The sequence below is a fragment of the Chiloscyllium plagiosum genome, unplaced genomic scaffold (genome assembly GCF_037043375.1).
Source record: "Chiloscyllium plagiosum isolate Xiang-an unplaced genomic scaffold, Cpla_swu_hap1 HiC_scaffold_17, whole genome shotgun sequence".
Taxonomy (NCBI): Eukaryota; Metazoa; Chordata; class Chondrichthyes; order Orectolobiformes; family Hemiscylliidae; genus Chiloscyllium; species Chiloscyllium plagiosum.
The window spans coordinates 28625618-28648565 of NW_028270155.1; the positions used below are offsets into that span (position 1 = coordinate 28625618).

The following is a 22948-nucleotide window of genomic DNA, read 5'->3' on the forward strand; positions in this document are numbered from 1 at the left end:
AATCTATTTTGAGGCACATCAAAATCCGTATCATCTGGATTTGATTCCTCATCTTGCGGGGCAGTAACTTACACCTGTTTCTCCAGTTCTTTCTCTCTAATATAATACGGTTTCAACATGTGCACATGACATACTCAATATTTTTTTTCTATCTGGCATCTTTACAAGATAGTTCACCTGACTCAACTTTTTCTCAGTTTGATAGGGATCACTAAACCTGGCTTTGAAGGAATCTCCTATCACTGGTAACAGTACTACATATCATTCCCTCAGGAAAATGTCCAAGTCTCAGAGCTTTTATCTGCCACCTGATTCAAGTGTACTGAATGATCTCTCAAACTCTTAACATTCGCTTGTACCAGTGTTTTTGTTTTTGCCGCTGTTTACCTATTATTTGCTATCTATGCTACTTAACTATCTGATCTGCCTGTAAGACAAAGCTTTTCACTATGCCTCGGTACACGTGACAATAAATTCAATTCAATTCAGTTCTACACTATGCCCTCTTCAGATGCTGTTCAGCTCACTCACCTACTCTATTAATCTCTCCCTCACCTCCAATGCATAATCTCAGTGTGAGATCTCCGACCTTGGTCCTGTCAATTTCTCTTTAATTTCAAAGGGCCTCTCACTTCATGACTGAATATTAACTCAAAGGAAGTGAACTGGGTAGATTCATTTGGGGCATTTCTAATGGCAAACAATATGAATGGGATACCTTTATCACAATCATTCTGGTAGTCCTGACAGTGTGCTCTCAATGTGGTCTTCAAGGTCTGATGCTACCTTTCTAAAGCTCCCTGGGATTCAGGATGATATATACTGGATTTAAAGTGCTATATACCTAAGCTATCCATAACCTCCTTAAACAGTCAAGCAGTAAAATTTGACCTTTGGTCCAACTGAATCTCTCTGGGTAGCCCATACGGTATGAAGATAGCTACTAACTCCTCTACTACCCTTTCTGCCTTGATACTCCATAATGGAATTGCCTCCGGAAATCTGGTAGACACATCCATTATGGTTAACAAGTACTGGTTCCCACTTTTGTTCTTGGGAGGGGACCTACACAATCAATTATAACCCTTGTGAAAGGTTCTTCAAATGCTGGAATTGGCAATAAAGGTGCTGTTTTTATTACCGCCTGTGGCTTACCTACCATTTGGCATGTATGACACATACGGCAAAAGTTACCATGTCCTTGTGCATTCCAGGCCAAGAAAACTTTTTTATAACCTTAGCCTGAGTCTTTCGTAACCCTAGGTGACCTCCTATAGGTAGTTCATGTGCTACTCATAGCGCCTCCTGTCTGTATGCTACTGGCAACAGAATATGCTGCACTTCGGCCCATTTCTCCTCTGCACTAAGCTGCCATGGTCTCCATTTCCACCTTAGGATTCTATCTTTCAGATAATAATCCTCCAGAATATTCTGCCTCCTTTTCAGTGTTCACATTCACATATATATCTTTTATCGTCTTGTCCTGCAGTTGCAAGTTTCTTAGTCTTTCAGGAGTAAACACTTCTGTCTGACGCTCTGCGTGTTCAGGTTTTTCCTGCACCATTACGTCAAACATGGTATCTGCTAACTGAACCTCAACTCCTTCATCTTTCTCTTTACATTTCGCTTCATGCTGTGACTTATGATAGGGAGATCTGGTTACCACACAGTCAGGGAAAATACCAGGATATTTCTGTTTTAACTCCTCAGTTTCTTGGTCTTCCTTGGGCTTCTCCACAACAAGGTGTGTCACTCCCAGCCTTGATCCTGCCAAATCATTTTCAAGAACAAACCGAATTCCTGGAACTGACACCCTGTCAATCACTCCCACTGTAATTTCCCCAGTCTTAAGTTGGCAGTCCAACCTGATCTTACATCGGGGAAAGCTAAATTTCTGTCCATCTATCCCACAAATTACCACACTCATGGTTAACAGATCAGAAGGAGTGCATATTCGCTCATCTCTTATTATCAGCAACTGGTTAGATCCTGTATCTCTCAAAAGTATAACTTCTTGTTCTTCTCCCCCTGTTTTTTCTGAGTAAACCTTACCCACAGAGGCAAATTCTTTGTCGAGATCAGGTACTACCTCTATAGTCAGTCCCTGTCTAGGCTGTGCACTCTCCTGCAGCTCCTCGGCTCTTCTTGGAGTCTCCTTTACGACATTAACTAATGCCACTGCCTTAACTTCTTTTACCACATCTTTTCCCACTGTGCCTTTCTTTAACAACCAGCACTGTGATTTTACATGTCCCATCTTCTGGCAGTGAAAACACCTTTTCCCAGTGCCCTTCTGAAATCACCAGCACTGTAATTTTCTGTGCCCCACTACATTACAGTGAAAACACCTGAGGCCTTTTCACCTCCTGTCCACGCTCCTGGGCTTCTTTTTTACAGGATCTTGACCAAATAGTCCAATGGGCTGAGAAGTGGCAGATGGAGTTTAATTCAAATAAATGCGAGGAGCTGCATTTTGGGAAAGCAAATCTTAGCAGGACTTATACACTTAATGGTAAGGTCCTAGGGAGTGTTGCTGAACAAAGAGACCTTGGAGTGCAGGTTCATAGCTCCTTGAAAGTGAAGTCGCAGGTGGATAGGATAGTGAAGAAGGTCTTTGGTATGCTTTCCTTTATTGGTCAGAGTATTGAGTACAGGAGTTGGGAGGTCATGTTGCGACTGTATAAGACATTGGTTAGGCCACTGTTGGAATATTGTGTGCAATTCTGGTCTCCTTTCTATTGGAAAGATGTTGTGAAACTTGAAAGGGTTCAGAAAAGATTTACCAGGATGTTGCCAGGTTTGGAGGATTTGAGCTATGGGGGAGAGGCTGAACAGGCTGGGGCTGTTTTCCCTGGAGCATTAGATGCTGAGGGGTGACCTTATAGAAGTTTACAAAATTATGAGGGGCGTGGATAGGGTAAATAGACAAAGTCTTTTCCCTGTGGTAGGGGAATCCAGAACTAGAGGGCGTAGGTTTAGGGTGAGAGGGGAAGGATTTGAGAGACCTACGGGGTGGCTTTTTCACACAGAGAGTGGTACGTGGATGGAATGAGCTGCCAGAGGAAGTGGTGGAAGCTGGTACAATTGCAAGATTTAAGAGGCATTTGGATGGGTATATGAATAGGAAGGGTTTGGAGGGATATGGGCCGGGTGCTGGCAGGTGGGACTAGATTGGGTTGGGATATCTGGTTGGCATGGACAGGTTGGACTGAAGGGTCTGTTTCCATGCTGTACCTCTCCATGACTCTATGACTCTAAATTCTTACCAGACTCTCTACTTTTGGTGTCGTAGCGTAGGATCTCATCTTCTCCCAACTCCTATCCCTCACAGGACGAAATTCTGGCTGGAACCTTGTCTTATGCACCAACATGTAGCCATCTGCTAATTCTGCTGCCCTTCTCATTTCCTGAACTTTCTGTTCCTCCATGTGAATTCTTTTCATATCTGGAAGTGAGTTTTTAAATTTGTCCAGCTGAATAATCTCTCTTAGAGCTCAAAGGTCCTATCTATTTTTAAAGCACGCACCCATCGATCAAAAGGACTATTTTTAATTCTTTCGAACTCAACATAAGTCTGATCTGGTTCCTTGTTTGTGTTTCTGAACCACTGTCTGTATGCCTATGGTACCAATTCATAAGCACTTAAAAATAGCCTGTTTAACCTCTTCATAATCCCTTGACACCTCATGCTCTGCCTACCAGTTTAGTCTGAACTAGCATTACCCATAAATCCTCGAACCACTCCAGCTGCCTAACCAATTATTCAAATGAAATAAAGAAAGCTTCAACATCTTTCTCATCAAAATGTGACAGAGATTTGAGATTTTATATATATATATATATATATAAAACACTATCTTCTCTTTTAATCTTAATCCTGCTAACCTGACTTTGCTGACTAAGTCGCAACTTCTCAAGTTCAAATTCTCTCTCTTTTTTGTCTCTCTCTTTTTTATCTCTCTCTGCTCAGCTAAGACCTTTCTCTCTCTCTCTCTTTTTATGCTCTCTCGGTTCTCTTCTTCTTCTCTTTCTCTGTCTCTTTCTTCTCTCTCTTTCTCTTTTCTTCTCTCTTTCTTCTCTCTCGCTCTTTGTTTATCTTCTGACTCCATTTTCCTCAATTGTAAATTTAAGTTTTTCTACCTCTGCTGCACTTGTCTGTTTTTCTGGCACACCCAAGTGTTTGAGTAACCCACTTACAATTTCAGCTTTACTTTTGTCATTGGTTAAACCCAAATCTAACTTCTTTGCTCATTCTAAAAACATGGCCTTTTTCTTTCCTTCTAAACTTTCTTGGCAAATTTGAGAATCACCTTCAAATCTTAGAACCTCTTTAGCAATTTAACGAGCCATTATTCTCCCTTTTAATTTACTCAACCACAAGTCACCAAAAGTAAACAAATTGCCTCACCTATGTTTTATTTAAAGATCTCGGACACTAACCTCCAAGTGTTTAAACCTGCAGGGACTTTTGGTACCCCCAAATCTATTCAAATCTGTCTAAAACAGTTCAAATCCCAGGCGAGTCCCCAAACTGTTATGACATGGGGTAAACCTCTCTGCTAGTTTAAAACCTGCATAAAGGATTTATCCTGTGCAGTAATCTGTGAAAATTCAAAAGGTCAAAAACTATTTAAAATAAAAATTAACAACTTTCCTTCTTAAAGTATAACAGAGAATAATTAACTAACAACTATTTAAAACTGCTCTCTAACCTATCTTTTACCTTCCCTTCTATAATATAAGTCCGATAAAACTCCCGATTACAATTTACAAAACCAAACCTGTTATCTCAAAACCAGGCAGCTTTCAGTTTTCTCTGTATTCCGGTCATTTTAGATTAGATTTCTTACAGCGTGGAAACAGGCCCTTCACAAGTTCATACCGACCCACAACCCACCTCGACCCATTCCCCTACATCTAACACTACGGGCAATTTAGCATTTCTAATTCACCTAACCTGCACATTTTTGGATTGTGGGAGGAAACCGGAGCACCCGGAGGAAACCCATGCAGACACGGGGAGAATGTGCAAACTCCACAAAGAGAGTCACCTGAACCTGGGTCTCTGGCGCTGTGAGGCAACAGTGTTAACCACTTTGCCACCGTGCTGCCTTTTCTTCTTCTTGGGGATTGTGCTTCACAGGTTACTGATCAATAAAGATACCTTTTAAAAGAGCTATTTTTCAGACTATCATTACATGTGGGTAGCTTGGCAGTTCTCCCCCCAACTGTTCAATTTTCCCTCATCTTATACCCCCAAAGCATCATTGGCTTTTAAGATTGTCAATATACTAAATTCAAACTGGATTGGATTTGGTATTTGGTATAATTTAAACTGATTGGCCTAATTCAAATCTGTTTTGTCATTTCCAGGCAATCAGCTCCCTAGCTACCCCAGTAGCTGGAGCACATGTTACATTGTATCTTTTTTTCAGAACCCTTGGTGTATCAGGTAGTTTTTGCTCACTTTTAACTCTCTTAATGGTACATTTCACCCACATCTTCATAACAATATGACGAGTCTAGTTGAGTTTCTGGGTAATGATAATCTCCAGGATGTTGACCGTGAGAGATTTAGTGATGGTAACACCGTTGAATATCAAGGGGCGGTGATTAGATTGTCTCTTATTGGAGATGGTTATTGCTGGCATTTGTGTGGCGCGAATGTTACTTGCCACTTGTCAGCCCAAACCTGGATATTGTTCAGACCTTGTTGCATTTGAACATGGATCAGTGTTGTCACAAACTACTGAATTCAACGACTTAAAGGTCTTAATGGCACCTTGACAGATGCTGGAGCTGGCAGACAGAGGGCTGGTGCTGATGGTTATGGATAGGTGGATGGGTGATGGCATATCGTACAGTGCCAGCTAAAGGTGAGTGACTGAGTCAGTTGCTGGGTCCTAGTGGAGAGTGAGGATGGAGTTTGGTCTTAAAGATAGGGTTTAGGGCTGTAGTTAAAGTGTCATTTGGGCTTGGTGGAGACAGTGTGTGTATGTTTGGTGTTGGGGAGGTCAACTTCATAATTAGAAATAAGTTAGATCGTGTTTTAATTGCTCTAACCTTTCAGTTAATTGTTCAAGTAAGTAAATTTGGAGCCCGCCCCCCATTGTATGGGAGCCATTTATCAAGGGCTCTACATACTTCCCAGGTAGTACTGTATAGTCAATGCATTAAGTCTTCCACATCGTCCCAATGTCCAATTTCCAGGATATGTCTTGTCTCCAACCACCTGGAGGCTGGAATAATTTGGTCCAGTATAAGGATCTTGCTGATTAAAGGGAAATTTGATGAACTCTTTGTTGCCGGCAATATTATTTGTCAGGAATATGCAAGAGGTGAAGCTGAAGCATTGGGGAGAGCTCACAACTCCAAATACTCATTCAACGGGTCCTCCAAGCACCACCTAGTCACATGTGGCAGACATTGCTTATTATATATTGGAATTATCAGCCATTGCAGAATCCATTAATCAGAATTAAAGTAAGTCATCCATGGTCCGTGGACTATCTAAGAACAACTCTATGTACAGCAGGCAGTTTAGATTTCTGTAATTTTAATAAACAAGCATATGCTTGTTGTCACTTTTCAATGAAACTACTGTTGGGACTTTATCAACCCAACATGATTAGTGGTGGGAGACAAGTGGATAGTAAAATGCTGGGGATCAACAGCAGGAATGGCAACTTCTTGACTGGCCATGATGAGGTATTCATATATTTTGCAATGTGCCTTGTGACACCAACTTCGCTGCGTGGCATTATGAATATTCCAGGGCTGCATGCCCTTGCTCAACTTCAGCAACATCAGACTCTATCCCTGCTCCCTCCCCACCAGTGCCATCCTTAATTGAGCAGTGGGTCTCGCGATGATCAACTGAGAGGTTGTCTCTGGGATAATTGTTGGTACAAACCTGATACCTGCTCATTTGGGCTTGGTACTTTGTACCTTCTGATGCCCTATATGCCCTATATTAAAGTGATGACTTCAGACCAAAATATGGAAGGTATTGGGGCTAGCTGTCAGACCAGTGCCACTTCAAGCTAATCAGTGCAGATAAATTACTGAAAACTGAGTAAAATATTCCAAATTTGATCACAGTCCTGCCTCTCCTGGTGCACACTTTTGTCATACTGAAGAAAGCATTTAGTCTCTGCCATCAGAATCAAGACCAACAATTCATTTCAACAATTCCAACAATTCAAGACCAACAGTTATTTCCTTTAATAATGGGTTCTGCAGATGTGACCCATATTATCAGTAACTACTGCTCCACTGATGTGTTCTTCTAGGCTTCCAATTTTGGCAAAAGCAATTTCAATCAATCAAATTAATCAACTTTATGATAAAGTAAAATATTGTTCTAGAAAACATTTTTTGTCAGTGTACTGCAATTAATAGAAGTGTAGTTTTATTCAATAGGTATATATTTAAAGACCAAAGTTCACAAATGGTAAAAACTAGAATATGAAATTATGGAACAGTAAGATGAATGTTGTCAGAATTAATGACTTCAAAATTTTCAAGTTGATTTAACCCTTAAAATTACAAACAGCTGTGTGAATATGTACTCCTTCACATTATGTTTGTATAGTATGTATGTTTGTATTAAAGAAAACTAGCTGTGTGACCTACAGATGATAATTGAGGCCATTTATGTGTAAATGAGCCATGCAATAATGGCATTAATTCATGTATAGCGATATTTTAATGAGTCCAGACAAATCTAATGAGTGTCATTTTACATGTTACTAGAAATATTAAGATTATCAGTACTTCAAGGAATAAAATGTAACGTTATTTCCTTTAATAATGAGTTCAATGTATTTTCTGAAGTGGCATTGTGATGTTTAATTTTTGTTTAGATGTGGTGTTCTGTATTGTCTTTTCTGAAATGTGTGGTTATAGAAGTATGCCAGAATGTGTCCATGTAATTAATTAGCAAAATCCATCTTAAAAGCTTGTATTAAATCTAATTTGATCCATGGGGTGGATTATGGATCATGTAGGATTTGAGCTACTGGCCACAGTTGTTGTCAGTGTCCATTATTGCCATGTATTTCTCCGATCAATAGTGTTTAAATCAGTGTTTGTTCTTAATCTTTGGTTGCGTATTCTGCTGATCTTAGTGAGGTATGCCACAACATAATAAACAACAAATGCTGGAGATCGGTGTGTCAGACAGCATCCATGGACAGAGAGTAAGCTAACATTCTGAGTCTTGATTACTCTTCATTAGAGGTGAAGTGAAGTGTGGAGGGGACAGCATTTATGCTATAGTTTGGAGGGTGTGTGTGTGAAGGAAGTGGGTATAGGGTGCTGGAGGAGAAAAGTCACCCTACATTCACTAGCCCCACCTCCCCACTATCTAACAATCTGCCCTGCCAAACAATGGCACGAATGCTGTCCCCTCCACACTTCACTTCAGCTCTGATGAAGAATCTTCAAGACTCAAAACGTTAGTTTGCTCCCTCTCCATGGATGCTGTCTGACTTGCTGTGATCTCCAGCGTTTGTTGTTTTCACTACAGATTCTAGCATCTGCAGTAAATTGCTCTCATAGCTTAATCATACTGACTCCAGAAAACCTGGCACTATTCTCAGAAAACAATTTCTAAAATGAGACAAAAACCATATTATCAGAAATCAAACTTAAAGCTATACATTGTTCTGTCCATGTTAGAACCCAGGTTTTCAAATAATGTAACATAAAGCGGTTAAGATTGGAGATGTTCAAGAGACTAGAATTAGATAAGCAAAGACTTTTCAGAGGGTTATATGGTTGAGGATGTGACCGATAGAGAGGGATTGAAACATGAATGAGAATTATCGAGTGAAGGTATTGCTTAACTGGCTATTAATGTAAGCCAGCCAGAATAGAAATGAAGGGTAAGCTATTGAATATAAGAAATAGGGGTAGGTTTTTTGGCCATTGAGCCTGCTCTGCCATTCAGTAATTATCTTTGATCTGATTGAATTGAATTAGCTTTATTGTCACATGTACTCCGATGAGTGTAGTAAACAGTTTGCAAGTGGCCACTTACAGAGCCATTTTAGCTACAAAAATAGCAAAGTACAGATTCTTCAGGCCAAGTTCTTATGAAAAAAAAATAGAAAATAAAGAAATAAGAAGTCTGGTATTGCAGATAGTAGGAATAAATTCAGACACAGAAAAACAAAAAGTTCAGAACAATGGTTGTTCCAACCCAGTCAACACTGGCACCTAGCCTCCAGTCCTCACCGGACCTTGACTCCAAACCTCGATGCCAGGAGACCTTGAGACTGGATGGCAACAATCAGGCCATGCGATGCTAAAAGACTGCCATAGGCCACTGAAAGTCTACCATGCTGGGCCAAGAGACCACCACGCCAGGCCGAGAGACTGCCGCTTTGGGCCGCTGACAGACTGCCAGCCACACCAGGAGACCACCAAGTCGAAAGGTCGGGAGGCCGCCTCTCCAGGCCAGGAGGCCGCTATGCTAGATTGGGAGGCTGCCTCACCAGTCATTGATGCCAGGCTGCGAAGCTGCCATATCAGGCAGAGACGATGCCTCGCTAGGTCTTTGCTGAGGCCAGAAGTCCGGGTTTGAGAAGAAAGAAGAGAGAAGAAGAAACGCAAAGAGAAAAATAACAAACAGAGCAGATGAGCTCCAGCTGAAGCATCCTATTCCACTGCCATCTTGGAACAGATTGTGGCCTTAGTTTCACTTCTCCACTTGCCCTCAACCCTTGATTTCCTTTGTATTTATTCTCATTACTATTGTCATCACTATCCTGCATCTTGCCATTTTCAAATTTCCCATATGTGAACTCTCCGCCACGGCCTTTTGAATTTAAAGCCCATCCTATAACCTATAGTTTGCCAGGTCACTGATTCTAATGCACATCATGTGAGTTCCATCCTAGTACTATAGCTTCCTGTTTCTATAGGTGAAAAAAGGTAGGAAATGTTCCTTCAAATATATATAAACATGAAAAGAGTTAACAGCATAGGTGTATTCATCATCCAGGAAATGAGCCTGGGGAGTTAGTAATGAAGCATAAAGTGATAGAAGATGAACTGAATTGAATAGATATTTTGTACCAGTCTTCACAAGAGAGAATGTAAGTAACATCCAGGAAATAGCTATATATCAGGAATTGAAAGTGAGGAAGGAGCCCAAGAAATGTATAATTACTAGGGAGGTAGTAGAACATAGAACATAGAAAAGTACAGCACAGAACAGGCCCTTTGGCCCACGATGTTGTGCCGGGTTCAATCCTAATGTAAAATATAATAACTTAACCTACACACCCCTCAACCCACTGCTATCCATGTGCATGTCCAGCAGTCGCTTAAATGTCCCGAATGACTCTGCTTCCACCACCACTACCGCTGGCAACGCATTCCATGCATTAACAACTCTGCGTAAAGAACCTTCCTCTGATGTCTCCTCTATACCTTTCTCCTAATATCCTAAAACTGTGACCCCTTGTACCAGTCAATCCTGCCCTGGGGAAAAGTCTCTGGCTATTGACTCTATCTATTCCTCTCATTGTCTTGTATACCTCGATCAGGTCTCCTCTCTTTGTCCTTCTCTCCAGAGAGAAAAGTCTGAGCTTATTCAATCTTTCTTCATAAGGCAAGCCCTCCAGTCCAGGCAGCATCTTAGTAAACCTTCTTTGCACCCTCTCCAAAGCCTCTGTATTTTTCCTATAGTAGGACGACCAGAACCGGACACAATATTCCAAGTGTGGTCTCACCTGGGACTTGTGGAGCTGTAGCAAAACCTCGCGGCTCTTAAACTCGATCCCCCTGTTAATGAAAGCCAAAACACCATATGCTTTCTTAACAACCCTATCCACTTGGGTGGCAACTTTGAGGGATCTATGTACTTGCATACCCGGATCCCTCTGTTCCTCCACTCTGCCAAGAATCCTGTCTTTAATCCTATATTCAGCATTCGAGTTCGACTTTCCAAAATGCATCACTTCGCTTATATCCAGGTTGAACTCCATCTACCATTTCTCAGCCCAGCTCTGCATCCTGTCTATGTCACGCGGCAGCCTGCAGTAGCCCTCGATACTATTGACAACACTGCCAACCTTTGTGTCATCTAAAAATTTACTAACAAATCCCTCAACCTCCTCATCCAAATCATTTATAAAAATTACAAAGAGCAGAGGCCCAAGAACAGAGCCCTGCAGGACCCCACTCAACACTGATCTCCAGGCAGAATATTTTCCATCTACAACCACTCTGTGTCTTCTGTCAGCCAATCAAATCTGAATCCAGATAGCCAAATCTCCTTGTATCCCATACTTCCTGACTTTATGAATGAGCCTACCATGGGGAACCTTATCAAATGTCTTGCTGAAGTCCATGTACACCACATTCACTGCTCGGATTTCGTCGACAAATAAGATTTGTGAGGCATGACTTGCCCCTCACAAAGCCATGCTGACTGCCTTTACTCACACAGTGCTTTGCCAAATAGTCATCAATCCTATCCCTCAGAATTCTTTCCAAAACTTTGCTGACCACAGACATAAGACTGACTAGTCTGTAATTGCCAGGGATTTCCCTATTACCCTTCTTGAAAAGAGGAACAACATTCACCTCCTTCCAATCCTCCAGTACTCTCCTGTGGAGAGTGAGGAGACAAAGGTCCTCACCAGCAGCTTAGCAACCTCCTTTCTCGCTTTCCAGAGCAGCCGAGGATAAATCTGGTTTAGCCCTGGGGACTTATCAATCTTAATGTTTTCCAAAATTTCCAGCGCATCAACTTCATCAGTGAGTAAGTTGTTGTAACTATGAGTTGACAAGTCCTTAGGTCCTGATGGATTTCATCCTATGGTCTTAAAAGAAGTAGCAAGTAAGATAGTTGATGCGTTGGCTTTAACATTTCAAAACTCATTAGATTCGGGAAAGGTTCCTTTTAGATTGAAAAATAGCTAATGTAATTCCTTTATTCAAAAAGGTAGGGAGGCAGAAAGCAGGAAAATACAGGCTGGTTAGCTTACCATTTGTCACAGGGAGAATGTTAGTAGTTATTTTTCGAGACATTATAACAGGACAATTAGATAAGTTCAAGGTAATCAAGCAGAGCCAACATGGTTTTGTCAAAGGGAAATCATGTTTAGCTAATTTATTGGAGTTCTTTGAAGAAGTTGCTTCTGCTGTAGATAAAGGGGAACCAGTAGATATGTTGTGCTTAGATTTTCTGAAGGCATTTGTTAGGGTACCACATCAAATATTGTTGCAGAAAATAAAAGCTGACGGTGTACAGGGTACCATATTGACATGGATAGAAGTTTGGCTGGCTAACAGGAAGGAGAAAGTAGGATTAAGTGGGTCTTTTTTGGGCTGGCAGGACATCCCATGTGATGTTCCATGGGTATCAACACTGGAGCATGAACTCTTGATAATTTATATAAATGATTGGGTGAAGGGACTGAATATTGGGAGCTAAATTTGCTGATAACACAAAGATATGTAGAAAATTGAGTTGTGAAGAGGACATTAGGGAGGCTACTAAGGGACATGGGTTAAGTGGGTGGGCAAAGATCTGGCAAATGGAGTACAGGGTGGGAAAGTGTGGAATTGTCCATTTTTGCAAAAAGCATGAATAAGAAGAATGTTCTGTCAGTAGTGAGAGGTTGTAGAGCTCTGAGATGCTGAGAGATTTGGGTGTCCTAGCGCATGAATCGCAGGAAGTTAGTGTACAGTGCTGCAAATAATCAGGAAAGCTAATAGAATGTATTATTGTGAGGGGATATAAATGTAAGAATAGGGAGTTTATACTTCAGTCATGTAGTGCATTAGTGAGTGTCATATATGGAGTACTGGATACAGTAATGGTCACTACTTATGGAAAGAAGTTAATGCATTGGAAGCAGTTCAAAGATGATTTACTGGGCTAATAACTGGAATGAACAGTTTGCCTTGTGAGAAAAGGTTAAACAGTCTAGGTCTGTATCCTCTAGAGTTTAGAAGAGTCAGAGGTTACTTAATTGAAACATCAGATCCTGATGAGACTTGACCAGCTGGATGTGGAAAGGATGTTTCCTCTTATGGGAGAATATATAATTAGTGTTCATAGTTTGAAAATAAGGGGTTGCCCATTAAAAACAGATGAAACATTTTTTCTCTGAGTTGAATCTCTTTGCAATTCCTTCCTAAAAGAGCAATTTAAATAGAACCTTTTTAAATATTTTTAAGGCAGATGTAGATAGATTCAAGGGGATGAAAGATTATTGGGGATATGCAGAAATGTAGCGTTGAGATTAAAATTAGATCATCAATCCCTTATTGAATGGCAGAGCAGACTTAAAAGAGCCAAAGGATCTACCCTTGTTCGTTGTTCATATGTTCCATTTGCCAATGAATTGATACCTATTTCTCCTGTACCAGTTCTTGGAGCCCAACAGTCTATCCCCTTACATTGTGCAGATACATATTGTTCAAGTAGTAAAGGATTATTACTTTTGTGTTGCTATATAATTTGATCCCTAGTTATTTGTATTCCCTGTGCATTCTTACTCCAACTCATGCTTTTCGTTCCCATATGGGTCATGACAACTGGATCCTTCCCCTTGTTACACTAAGTCCCTCTCGAGAACTGAGGAGATTTTCGAAACCATGATATTAGGCAAACAACAAACCCTCGGGACTCTCAGTCTTTCCTGCAGCAAACAGTATCTATTCCTCGTAACTAGACTGTTCTCCTGCTATTAATAGTACTGTTGCTACATTCCTATGTACCTGTAGAATAAGTGCAAAGGTAGTGGCTCCACTTTTTTCCTGGACCCCATATCTGCGCCACATCTAGTCACAGATATCTATTCCTGACCATTAACCATATGTGAAATACTTAACAGGTTCCCTTCCTAACTACCTCCTGAACCAAGATATCCAGCTAGCTCCTTCATTTCCTGAAGTATCGTAGCTCATCAATTCTGAGCCAGATTTCCTTGGCCTGTTGATGATTAGAGCGGATGTGGATCACATTGGTGTTCACCATTTCCTTCAAGTTACAGCTGCAACACAAGATCTGCCCTGCCATGTCTATTGTCATAGAGTCATACAGCATAGAACTGTTTGGCCCAATTTGACCATGCCAACCAAATTTCCTAAACTGAACTAGTCCCATTTTCCTGTTTGCTCCATGTCCCTCTAAACCCTTCCAATTCATGTATCTATCAAAATATCTTTTAAATGCTGTACTTGTACAATTTTCTACAACTGCCTCTGGCAGCTCATTCCATACACGCACTACCCTCTGTGTATAAAAAAGTTGCTCCTCAGGTCCTTTTTAATTTTTGCTCTCAACTCAAAATATCCCCTCTAGTTTTGGACTCCCTTACCTTGAGGAAAGACTTCATGTTTTGAAATGACACTCGGTGGTTATTTGTAGTTGTAATAAGTAGTCAAACTAGTAAAGTTATACGTTTAATTTAGTATTTGTATCTTTTCAGCACTACTTTAGGAAAATGAAAGTAGAAAGATGTGCACGTTAGGTGAATTGGCCATGTTAAATTGCCCATAGTGTTTAGGGATGTAGGTTAGATACATTAGTCAGGCGTAAATATAGGATGGTAGGGGAATGGGTCTGGGTGGGTTACTCTTTGGGAGGGGTCGGTGTGGACTTGTTGGGCTGAAGAACCTGTTTCCACACTGCAGGGATTCTATGATTCTATGAACTCATCAACCAATTGCCTATTTGCTCACAAAATGTCTGTCAAACTCAACTCTTGGATCTCACTTGCTTTTCGTAGGACCACTCCTTATCTTTTAAAGTACCACTTCCCTGACTCGTTAGATTCCTGATTAATTGTCCATGTATTACAACATCATGACACTCCCTAAAGGATATTACTGAATCAAATTAGTTTTGCAGCTATTGACAGCAATTTCATGACCACCCTTACAGCGAACAGATTTTAATTCCAGATGTGTTTATGGAATTTAAATCCCATCAGCTGCAATGTTGAGATTTGAAGCTGTAATCCCAGAGAATTAGTTATAGAATACTTGTCTACTGACAGTACCACTATACCCCTGCCTGTCACCACTTGCCCCAAAGTGACAGAGGCCAAAAGGGTTCCAAGTTGGAGGCAGGCAGAGTTATTGGATAGTTTTAGGGTTCTTTATTTCCTTTTTCTGTTTTTTAGCCTCACTCCTTAATTTTCTTATTTCTTTTTCTCCTCTTTCTTCTTTCTCTGCCTTGTCCTTCTTTCTCTGTCTTCTCCTTCTTACTATTTTCATGTCCTCTTTTTCCCTTTTTCTATTTCTCTTGTTCTTAGAAAAAAAGGCTTCAAACCACAATTTGGACCATTTGGTAAAATAAAGTGTGGCAAATTGGTCAGTGCATTGATTATAGGTATTGGGAGATCATGCTGCAGCTGTACAGGATATTGGTTAGGCCACTTTTAGAATAATGTGTTCAATTCTTGTCTCCTTGCTATAGGAAAGATGTTGTGAAACTTGAAAGAGTTCAGAAAACATTTTACAAGGATGTTGCCAGGGTTGGAGGGTTTGAGCTGTGGGGAGAGGATTAATTGGCTGGGGCTATTTACCCTGGAGTGTCGGAAGCTGAGGGGTGACCTTATAGAGATTAGGAAAATCATGAGGGGCATGGTTAGGATGAATAGCCAAGGTCTTTTCACCAGGATGGGGGAGTCCAAAGCTAGAGAGTATATGTTTTAGAAGGGAAAGATTTAAAAGGGACCTAAGGGACAATTTTTTTAAGACAGAGCGTGGTGCATGTGTGGAATGAGCTGTCAGAGGAGCTGGTGGAGGGTACATTTACAACACTTAAAAGACGTCTGGATGAGTACATGAATAGGAAAAGTTTAGAGGGACATGGGCTGAATGCTGGGTGGTTAGAAAGGTTTCTTGTATGTGTGTGTTCATTGCTCAGTCCTTTGAGAATAGCTGAGAAGTCATGTTGAGGTTGTGCAAGACATTGGTGAGGCCCCTTCTGTATACTGTGTCTAGTTCAGGTCACCCATTTATAGGAAGGATATTAATAAGCTGGAGAGGGATCAGAAAAGATTTACCAGGATGTTGCCAGGCACTGAAGGTTGGATAGGCTGGGACATTTTTCACTGGAGTGTAGGAGGTTGATAGGCGTAAAGAAGTTTATAAAATAATGAGGGGTATAGATAGAGTTAATGGTAATTGTCTTTTCCCTAGGATGGGGGATTTCAAGACTAGGACACACATTTTTAAAGTGAGAGGGGAGAGATTTTAAAAAGTCGAGGGGCAAATCTTTTACACAGATGGTGGATCGTGTGTGGAATGAATCTCCTGAGGAAGTGATGGATGTGGGTACAATTATAATATTTAAAAGACATTTGGACAGGTATATGAATAGGGAAGGTTTGGAGGGATATGGGTTAGGAGCAGGCAGGTGGGACTAATTTAGTTTGGGATTTTGGTCAGCATGGACTGGTTGGACCGAAGAGTGTTTCCGTGCTTTACGTCTCTATGACTCTGAATCTCTAATAGCAGGGAACAATGGGTTTGAGTGGGTCTTGGTCCATTCTTCTTGGTCTGTCTCTACTCATGCCAAAGAAGCTTGGATTTCATTTGACTGTCCATCTGAGTTCCCCAAAACTAAAAGAGTTGTGAACCAACACTATTGCAAGACCCTAGAATCTTCTGTTGTGCAACACCTATTTAAATACTGTGGCAGTTTTTCCAAAAAAAAATGATACCACTGTGTGCAGTTATATAGGGGATCTGCTAGGTGTATGTGCAAATTATATATAAGCATGTGCATTTGTGAGTATATATAATTAGTGCAAATATCTCCTAAAGTAAACATACAAGACACTTTTCAAGTTACATGTTGCCACACTGGACGTATTCATTTATTCCTACATTGCATAACATCCTTTATTTATCTTTCAAATGTTCACTTATAGTATATATCTGGGATGTAATTCTGCCAAAATTAATATCAGTTTGAGACTAGATTGTCTACATATTACTTATTTTGATTTGTTTGTTCAGTTGAAGGTCCAGATTCTGCAGTCTTACATCAATGACTTAAGTGAACAGAATGATGCCCTGGTTCAGGCAATGGAGGAGCTTGAGAAGGAAGCTAATCGAAGAGTAACTTCTCTGGTAGAAGATCTGCAGGTATTCAGATATGTTGAATGTTTCAAGATTGTATCTATAGGCCTTTTATTTTCCAAAGAGTATTGGTAATGATTGGAAGGGACAGGTTTAGAGTATAATGTAAAAACTGCTGTCTTTAAAAGAAGCTTGCAGGTTGATCACTGTTTAATTGTAAACCATTCAAGAGTTTTTTCTTAACCATGTAATGTATTGTGATGATATATTTGCTCCAGAGATTCCGAATACTTTAAGGCATTGTGCAATTTTTCCTTGTAAGTTATTTGGGAACTTCCAGTTATTCTTTCAAAACATTTAAAGCATTTTAATGTTCACATGTGAAGGCATAACATTCATATAAATTAACCAATAATCCAGCACCTCAAGACAAATTTTCTAGGGACATGGGTTCAAATCTCACCATTGGAGATTGTAAAATTTGAATTCAATTCACCTTGAATTCCCTCCTGAATGTAATAGTGACTATCTTGTATTTATGGCCCATTGTTCTGGTGTTTCCTGCAACTGAGAACATATCCTCTAGGACTATCCTATTAAACTTTTTTTTGGAATTTTAAATTGCTCTGTTAGATCAGCCAGTGGTTTCATCCTTCTAACTAAAAGAGTCACAACCAGTTCATTCTTTCCTGATAGATATAGCCTATCAGTTCTGGCATCATTCTAGCAAATCCATTTTGTATGTTTTCTAGTGACTCAAAAGTTGTAATTTTCTCAGGCCTTGAGCAGTGTGACCAGTGACCAGGAAGTTCGGAAAACATGGTGAGAATGAAAGTATCAGATTCCCGATGTTGAGAAAATAATTTTTAATTTTCCCTTTAGGTTTTAAGTAGAACATTCTGAATTTTGCAAATGCATGATTACGTCCATGCATTTTCTGCAATTCCCCATTTTCCCCTCCTTCCATGAGAAATTAGACAGTGAAAATTCACTTTATGAAGAACAGAATGGTTATCTAGTGGCCCAGCTTTTCTAGTCCAATTTTACTGCTATCACCACCATTTCCATGTGTACTTAATGGACAATGTCTTTTTCTACCCTTCCTCCGTACAAATGCATATTGTCAAACCCCAACCTCATGAAATTGTTGTTTCTGCTTTCAGAGCAACTCACACCATTTCAATCCTTCAGGATTTCATTTTGACTGGTGTGTGTTCTGTTAGGTTAGGAAACACATACCTCTCCAAAAGATGAGGCTTTTTAAAAATCTTTTCTTTTAGCTTAAGTTCTTAACATTCACTGTCTATACCCTGACTTTAAGGCTGCCAATCTCTTGTGGCTTGCATTGCTTTTCAGCACATAGGCTTTTTAATCCTCAATTGTAGACTGCTGGCCTCTACTGCTTGCTTCCCTTTTGTCGTGACAGAACCTCATAGCGATAACTTAGAGGCTGCCAGTTTCTCTGTCTTGTTTAGTGCAGAGGTAGTGGCAGGTAACTGTCACAGGTAGAGACACTGATCAGTCGAGGTGTGGACATGTTGAGTATGGCATTGTGCTATATCAGTATCACACCTACAGCATATGCCAGCAACAAAAAGCTACATTCAACCAAATGTCTGAAAGCAAAAGGGAACTAGTCCTTATTGGAGTGAAATGGTGAAATGAACTATAAGGGGGTGCTGCCACAGCTGGTGGGCTCTCCTAAGCTCCTTGGATGCTGTCTGAACTGCTGTGCTCTTCCAGCACCACTAATCCAGAATCTGGTTTCCAGCATCTGCAGTCATTGTTTTTACCTCTCCTAATCTCCGTCCAGGGCATTGGCCAACATCAGTAAGGCAAGGAGCTTGGTCTGACCAGAGCATGGGGATCCAGTCCTTGCAGTCCAGGATTTGGGCCATAGTCAGTTCTGCAGATCTAGTGCAATCAATCTAGGAATCATGGACACCTCACTTGGGATGCTGTTGACATATCCCTGCGTGGGTCTGAACTGTGCTCAGTCAGTTCTCTCCTTCCAAGTCAGAATGGGTTATGATCATACCTACAGGCTTGGATATTAATGGTAAGACTTAAGTGGTCACCAGGTGGATATCTGTTCTGTCCTAGGGAGAGTGGGATAATTAAGACTGGGTTGAAGTTCACTGGATTTGGTGACCGAGAGAATGTTATCATGATAGGGAGTAATCCTAGATGGAGGATCGGATCACATACTGCACAGGTGAGGATAATGGGAGGCATTGTTTGCATAATTTATAATCACTCTGCTATCATTGTGAGAAGAGTGAATGGCCCATAAGGGCATGGCAATTTGTAAAACAGTGGGCTCAGGGAGTAAATGGGCTACGGTACGATAAAGGGGCTGAACCAAAATGGGGACAGATTGAAAGGCTATCGGGGACCATGAGGCAGCAACCCAAAGAAAACATAAGGCATAGAGTTAATCTGATGTAAAGTCTATATCTAACTCACAACGACATAAAGTTAAAACCTTGCCATCTTCGCACCAAACTCAACACTGCAATTAGGGGACAAAATAGTTGTTGGCACATGGAGAATGGGTGTGCAAATTACTGATTTTCTCTTTTGGGGGAGTGGAGAACAATGATTTGCTTATGAGGCCCTACTGGAGCAAATGTATTAATCATACATCTACTGATTCTGTAATGCAACCAAACTGCCATTAGATGGGATTCTTTTGAAAGATTGTTCTTCTGTCATCCATGAATACTAAAAATTGTTGCTTCAAGCAATCATGAAAGTTACATACTTTGCATCAGTCAGTCCCCTGTCATGTTAAGCATACAAAGCTATGTAGACACAAATTTAAAAATATCACCCAGTTTTGCCTTGCTTTTCTAATTGATAATGGAATATAGTGCTTTGAAGCTGCATCGTTTCACACTTAACTAGAAGTGTGTGGTGTCTGCTTAGCTTTTAACTATTTTGGGAGGGAATGCTAGCATCATGGAAAGGTTAACTCATTCAACTCAATGTAGCTATTGTACTTCTGTATACATCTCCATACAGTTATAGAGTTTAGAGATCTTTCTCTCGGCATGACTTTGGACCTCTTGCAAATACGAAGCCTTATTCCAAAATGTGGGAGGCCATAAGATCTTGTTTCATTGTGATCATCTGAGAAATCAGGAATATTGATTCTGACATGCTGTTCTATTTCCAATATATCCATCCAGTGGTCAGAGGATACCTTGTGGCATTGTTGATTAAGAGATAACAGCATAGAAGAAGGCATCAATGGGAACAATGTCCGTAAGCCCAGCAATGACAGGAACCTCCCCTGGCTGCTGCCTGCCTCCAGTGGGAGAACCAGTAGCTCAAGCTTGCTCAAGGGTTTGGAAGAGAATGACCAGAGCCTGAATAAACCAGCCTCACTGTCATTATATATAGCTGTTGGCAACACAGTGCAGATGCAGACCAAGTGTGTCCTGGGTCATCATTACTGAATTGTTAGCTGTTAGAAGAGAATTTGCACTGGAAGGAATGGATGTCCACCCATACTGGTGCTGATCAGGTGACAGCTGCCCTGAAACTTCTTTAAGTAGCTTATTCCAAGTAGCAACTGGCGATCCATGTGGCATTTCCGAATCCTCAGTCGACAGATGCAGCTGGAAAGTCACAGATTTAATTTTCTCAGAATTATACCAGTTTATAAACTTTCCTTGTTGTGAGAAGAGTTAAACATTCTGGGCAGTGGGATTCTAAACATTGCTGGCTTCTCTTAGTGCAAGGCGTTATAGACTGCATCCATGTAGCTTTGACAATGCCCATTCACCAATCTGTCAAGTTTACCAATTGAAAAGGCATTCACTCCTCCACGTCCAGTTCATCAGTGACCATAGATGCCAGATTCTGGAAGTGTGTGCCAGATGCTGGACAGTTATCATGATTCTGAGAACTCACTGGTTCCTGTGTCTTTCCAAGGTCCACAGGCCATAGAGATGGCTGCTGGGAGACCAGGGTTACCTTCTAGCAGATGACTCCTTTACAAAACCCTTAAACTAATATTAAACAGAGATGTAGTGCTGCCGAATCATCTGACAAGACCAGAGTGGTATAGGCCATGCATCTCCTTAAGATGAGCTTTCAATGCCTTGGCTGGTCCAACAGTGCTTTGGTCAGAAAGGCTCTGCTCTTCACTGCTGGACAAAACAAGGCAGAGGTGTAACTAGATACAGATGAAAGGGAGGATTGGGAACAATCGTCTCTGAATAAAAACTTTGACCTAGATGGATTTTAGGAGACCATGCTGGTGTTGTGCGCAGTTAAACTTGAGAGGTCAAGCAGGGTCTCATTAAGACCAACTTCCAGAAGGAGTGAGCTGTATTTGGACTCTCTCATTAGTTATTTGTTTTGATAATGTGGTAATTACCCCCAGGTCAGTCAAGAGTGTATGTGGACCAATTTATTTCTGCATTCCTTGAGTTTAGCTGTTCATGAATAAATGATTTGTTAAAAATGATTGTATGTGTGGTATCTTCAGCTGATCCAACCTTCAGGAAACTGCACTTGACATATCCACTTTATCATTTGAGAGACAGGGCAGTGCCATTATAGAGCTATAAGGTTAGGTGGTTTTTAAGGCTTCAGCCAGCATTGTTACACCTCACTAAGGTAACGCACTGGAAATCAAGCCCTAAAATTCCTGAAGTGACAAAAGTTAAAGATTTTTTAAAATATACATTACATTCCCCAATTTACCATCTTAGATCCAAGTTGATAGAAAGTACAGTGTTGAAACTTTATTGCTGGAACAGCACAGCAGGTCAGGCAGCATCCAGGGAACAGGAGATTCGACGTTTCGGGCACAGGCCCTTCTTCAGGAATGAGCAGAGAGTGTTCAGCAGGAGAAGATAAAAGGTAGGGAGAAGGGACTTGGAGGAGGGGCGTTGGAAATGTGATAGGTGGAAAGAGGTCAAGGTGAGGGTGATAGGTCGGAGTAGGATGGAGGCGGAGAGGTCAAGAAGAAGACTGCAGGTCAGGAAGGCGGTGCCGGGCTGGAGGGATTCGGCTGAGACAAGGTGGGGGGAGGGGGGATGAAGAAACTGGTGAAGTCCAAGTTCATCCCCTGTGGTTGGAGGGTTCCCAGTCGGAAGATAAGACGCTCCTCCTCCGACCGTCGCGTTGTTGTGGTTTGGCGGTGGATGAGTCCAATGACCTGCATATCCTCGGTGGAGTGGGAGGGGGAGTTGAAATGCTGTGCTACAGGGTGGTTGGGTTGGTTCGTCCGGGTGGCCCAGAGGTGCTCTCTGAATCGCTCTGCAAGTAGGCGGCCTGTCTCCCCAATATAGAGGAGGCCACACCGGCTGCAGCGGATGCAGTAGATGATGTGGGTGGAGGTGCAGGTGAATCTGTGGCGGATATGGAAGTTTCCTTTGGGGCCTTGGAGAGAAGTGAGGGGGGAGGTGTGGGCGCAAGTGTTGCACCTCCTGCGGTTGCAAGGGAAGGTGCCGGGAGTGGAGGTTGGGTCGGTGGGGGGTGTGGATCTGACAAGGGAGTCGCGGAGGGAGTGGTCTCTACGGAAAGCTGATAGGGGAGGGGAGGGAAATATATCGTTGGTGCTGGGGTCTGTTTGGAGGTGGCGGAAGTGACGGCGGATGATGCGCTGTACATGGAGATTGGTGGGGTGGTAGGTGAGGACCAGTGGGGTTCTGTCCTGGTGGCGGTTGGAGGGGCGGGGCTCAAGGGCGGAGGAGCGGGAAGTGGAGGAGATGCGGTGGAGGGCACTGTCGACCACGTCGGGGGGGAAATTGCGGTCCTTGAAGAAGGAGGCCATCTGTGTTGTACGTATTTTGAACTGGTTCTCCTGGGAGCAGATGCGGCGGAGACGAAGGAATTGGGAGAATGGGATGGCGTTTTTACAGGGGGCAGG

At 41.6% G+C, this 22948-nt stretch overlaps 2 protein-coding genes across 3 annotated transcripts in view; one reads left to right on the forward strand and one right to left on the reverse strand.

Moving 5' to 3' along the window:
- Nucleotides 1–22948, reverse strand: part of LOC122558288 (uncharacterized) — a 250518-nt gene that overhangs the window by 138424 nt on the left and 89146 nt on the right. The gene's annotated exons all lie outside the window — the stretch shown is intronic.
- pmfbp1 (polyamine modulated factor 1 binding protein 1) overlaps nt 1–22948 on the forward strand; it is a 791959-nt gene that overhangs the window by 76918 nt on the left and 692093 nt on the right. For both annotated transcript variants that reach the window (XM_087995767.1, XM_087995768.1), the window contains exon 3: nt 16999–17127. In XM_087995767.1, the coding sequence (XP_087851893.1) occupies nt 16999–17127 (129 nt within the window). The remainder of the gene's footprint in view (nt 1–16998; nt 17128–22948) is intronic.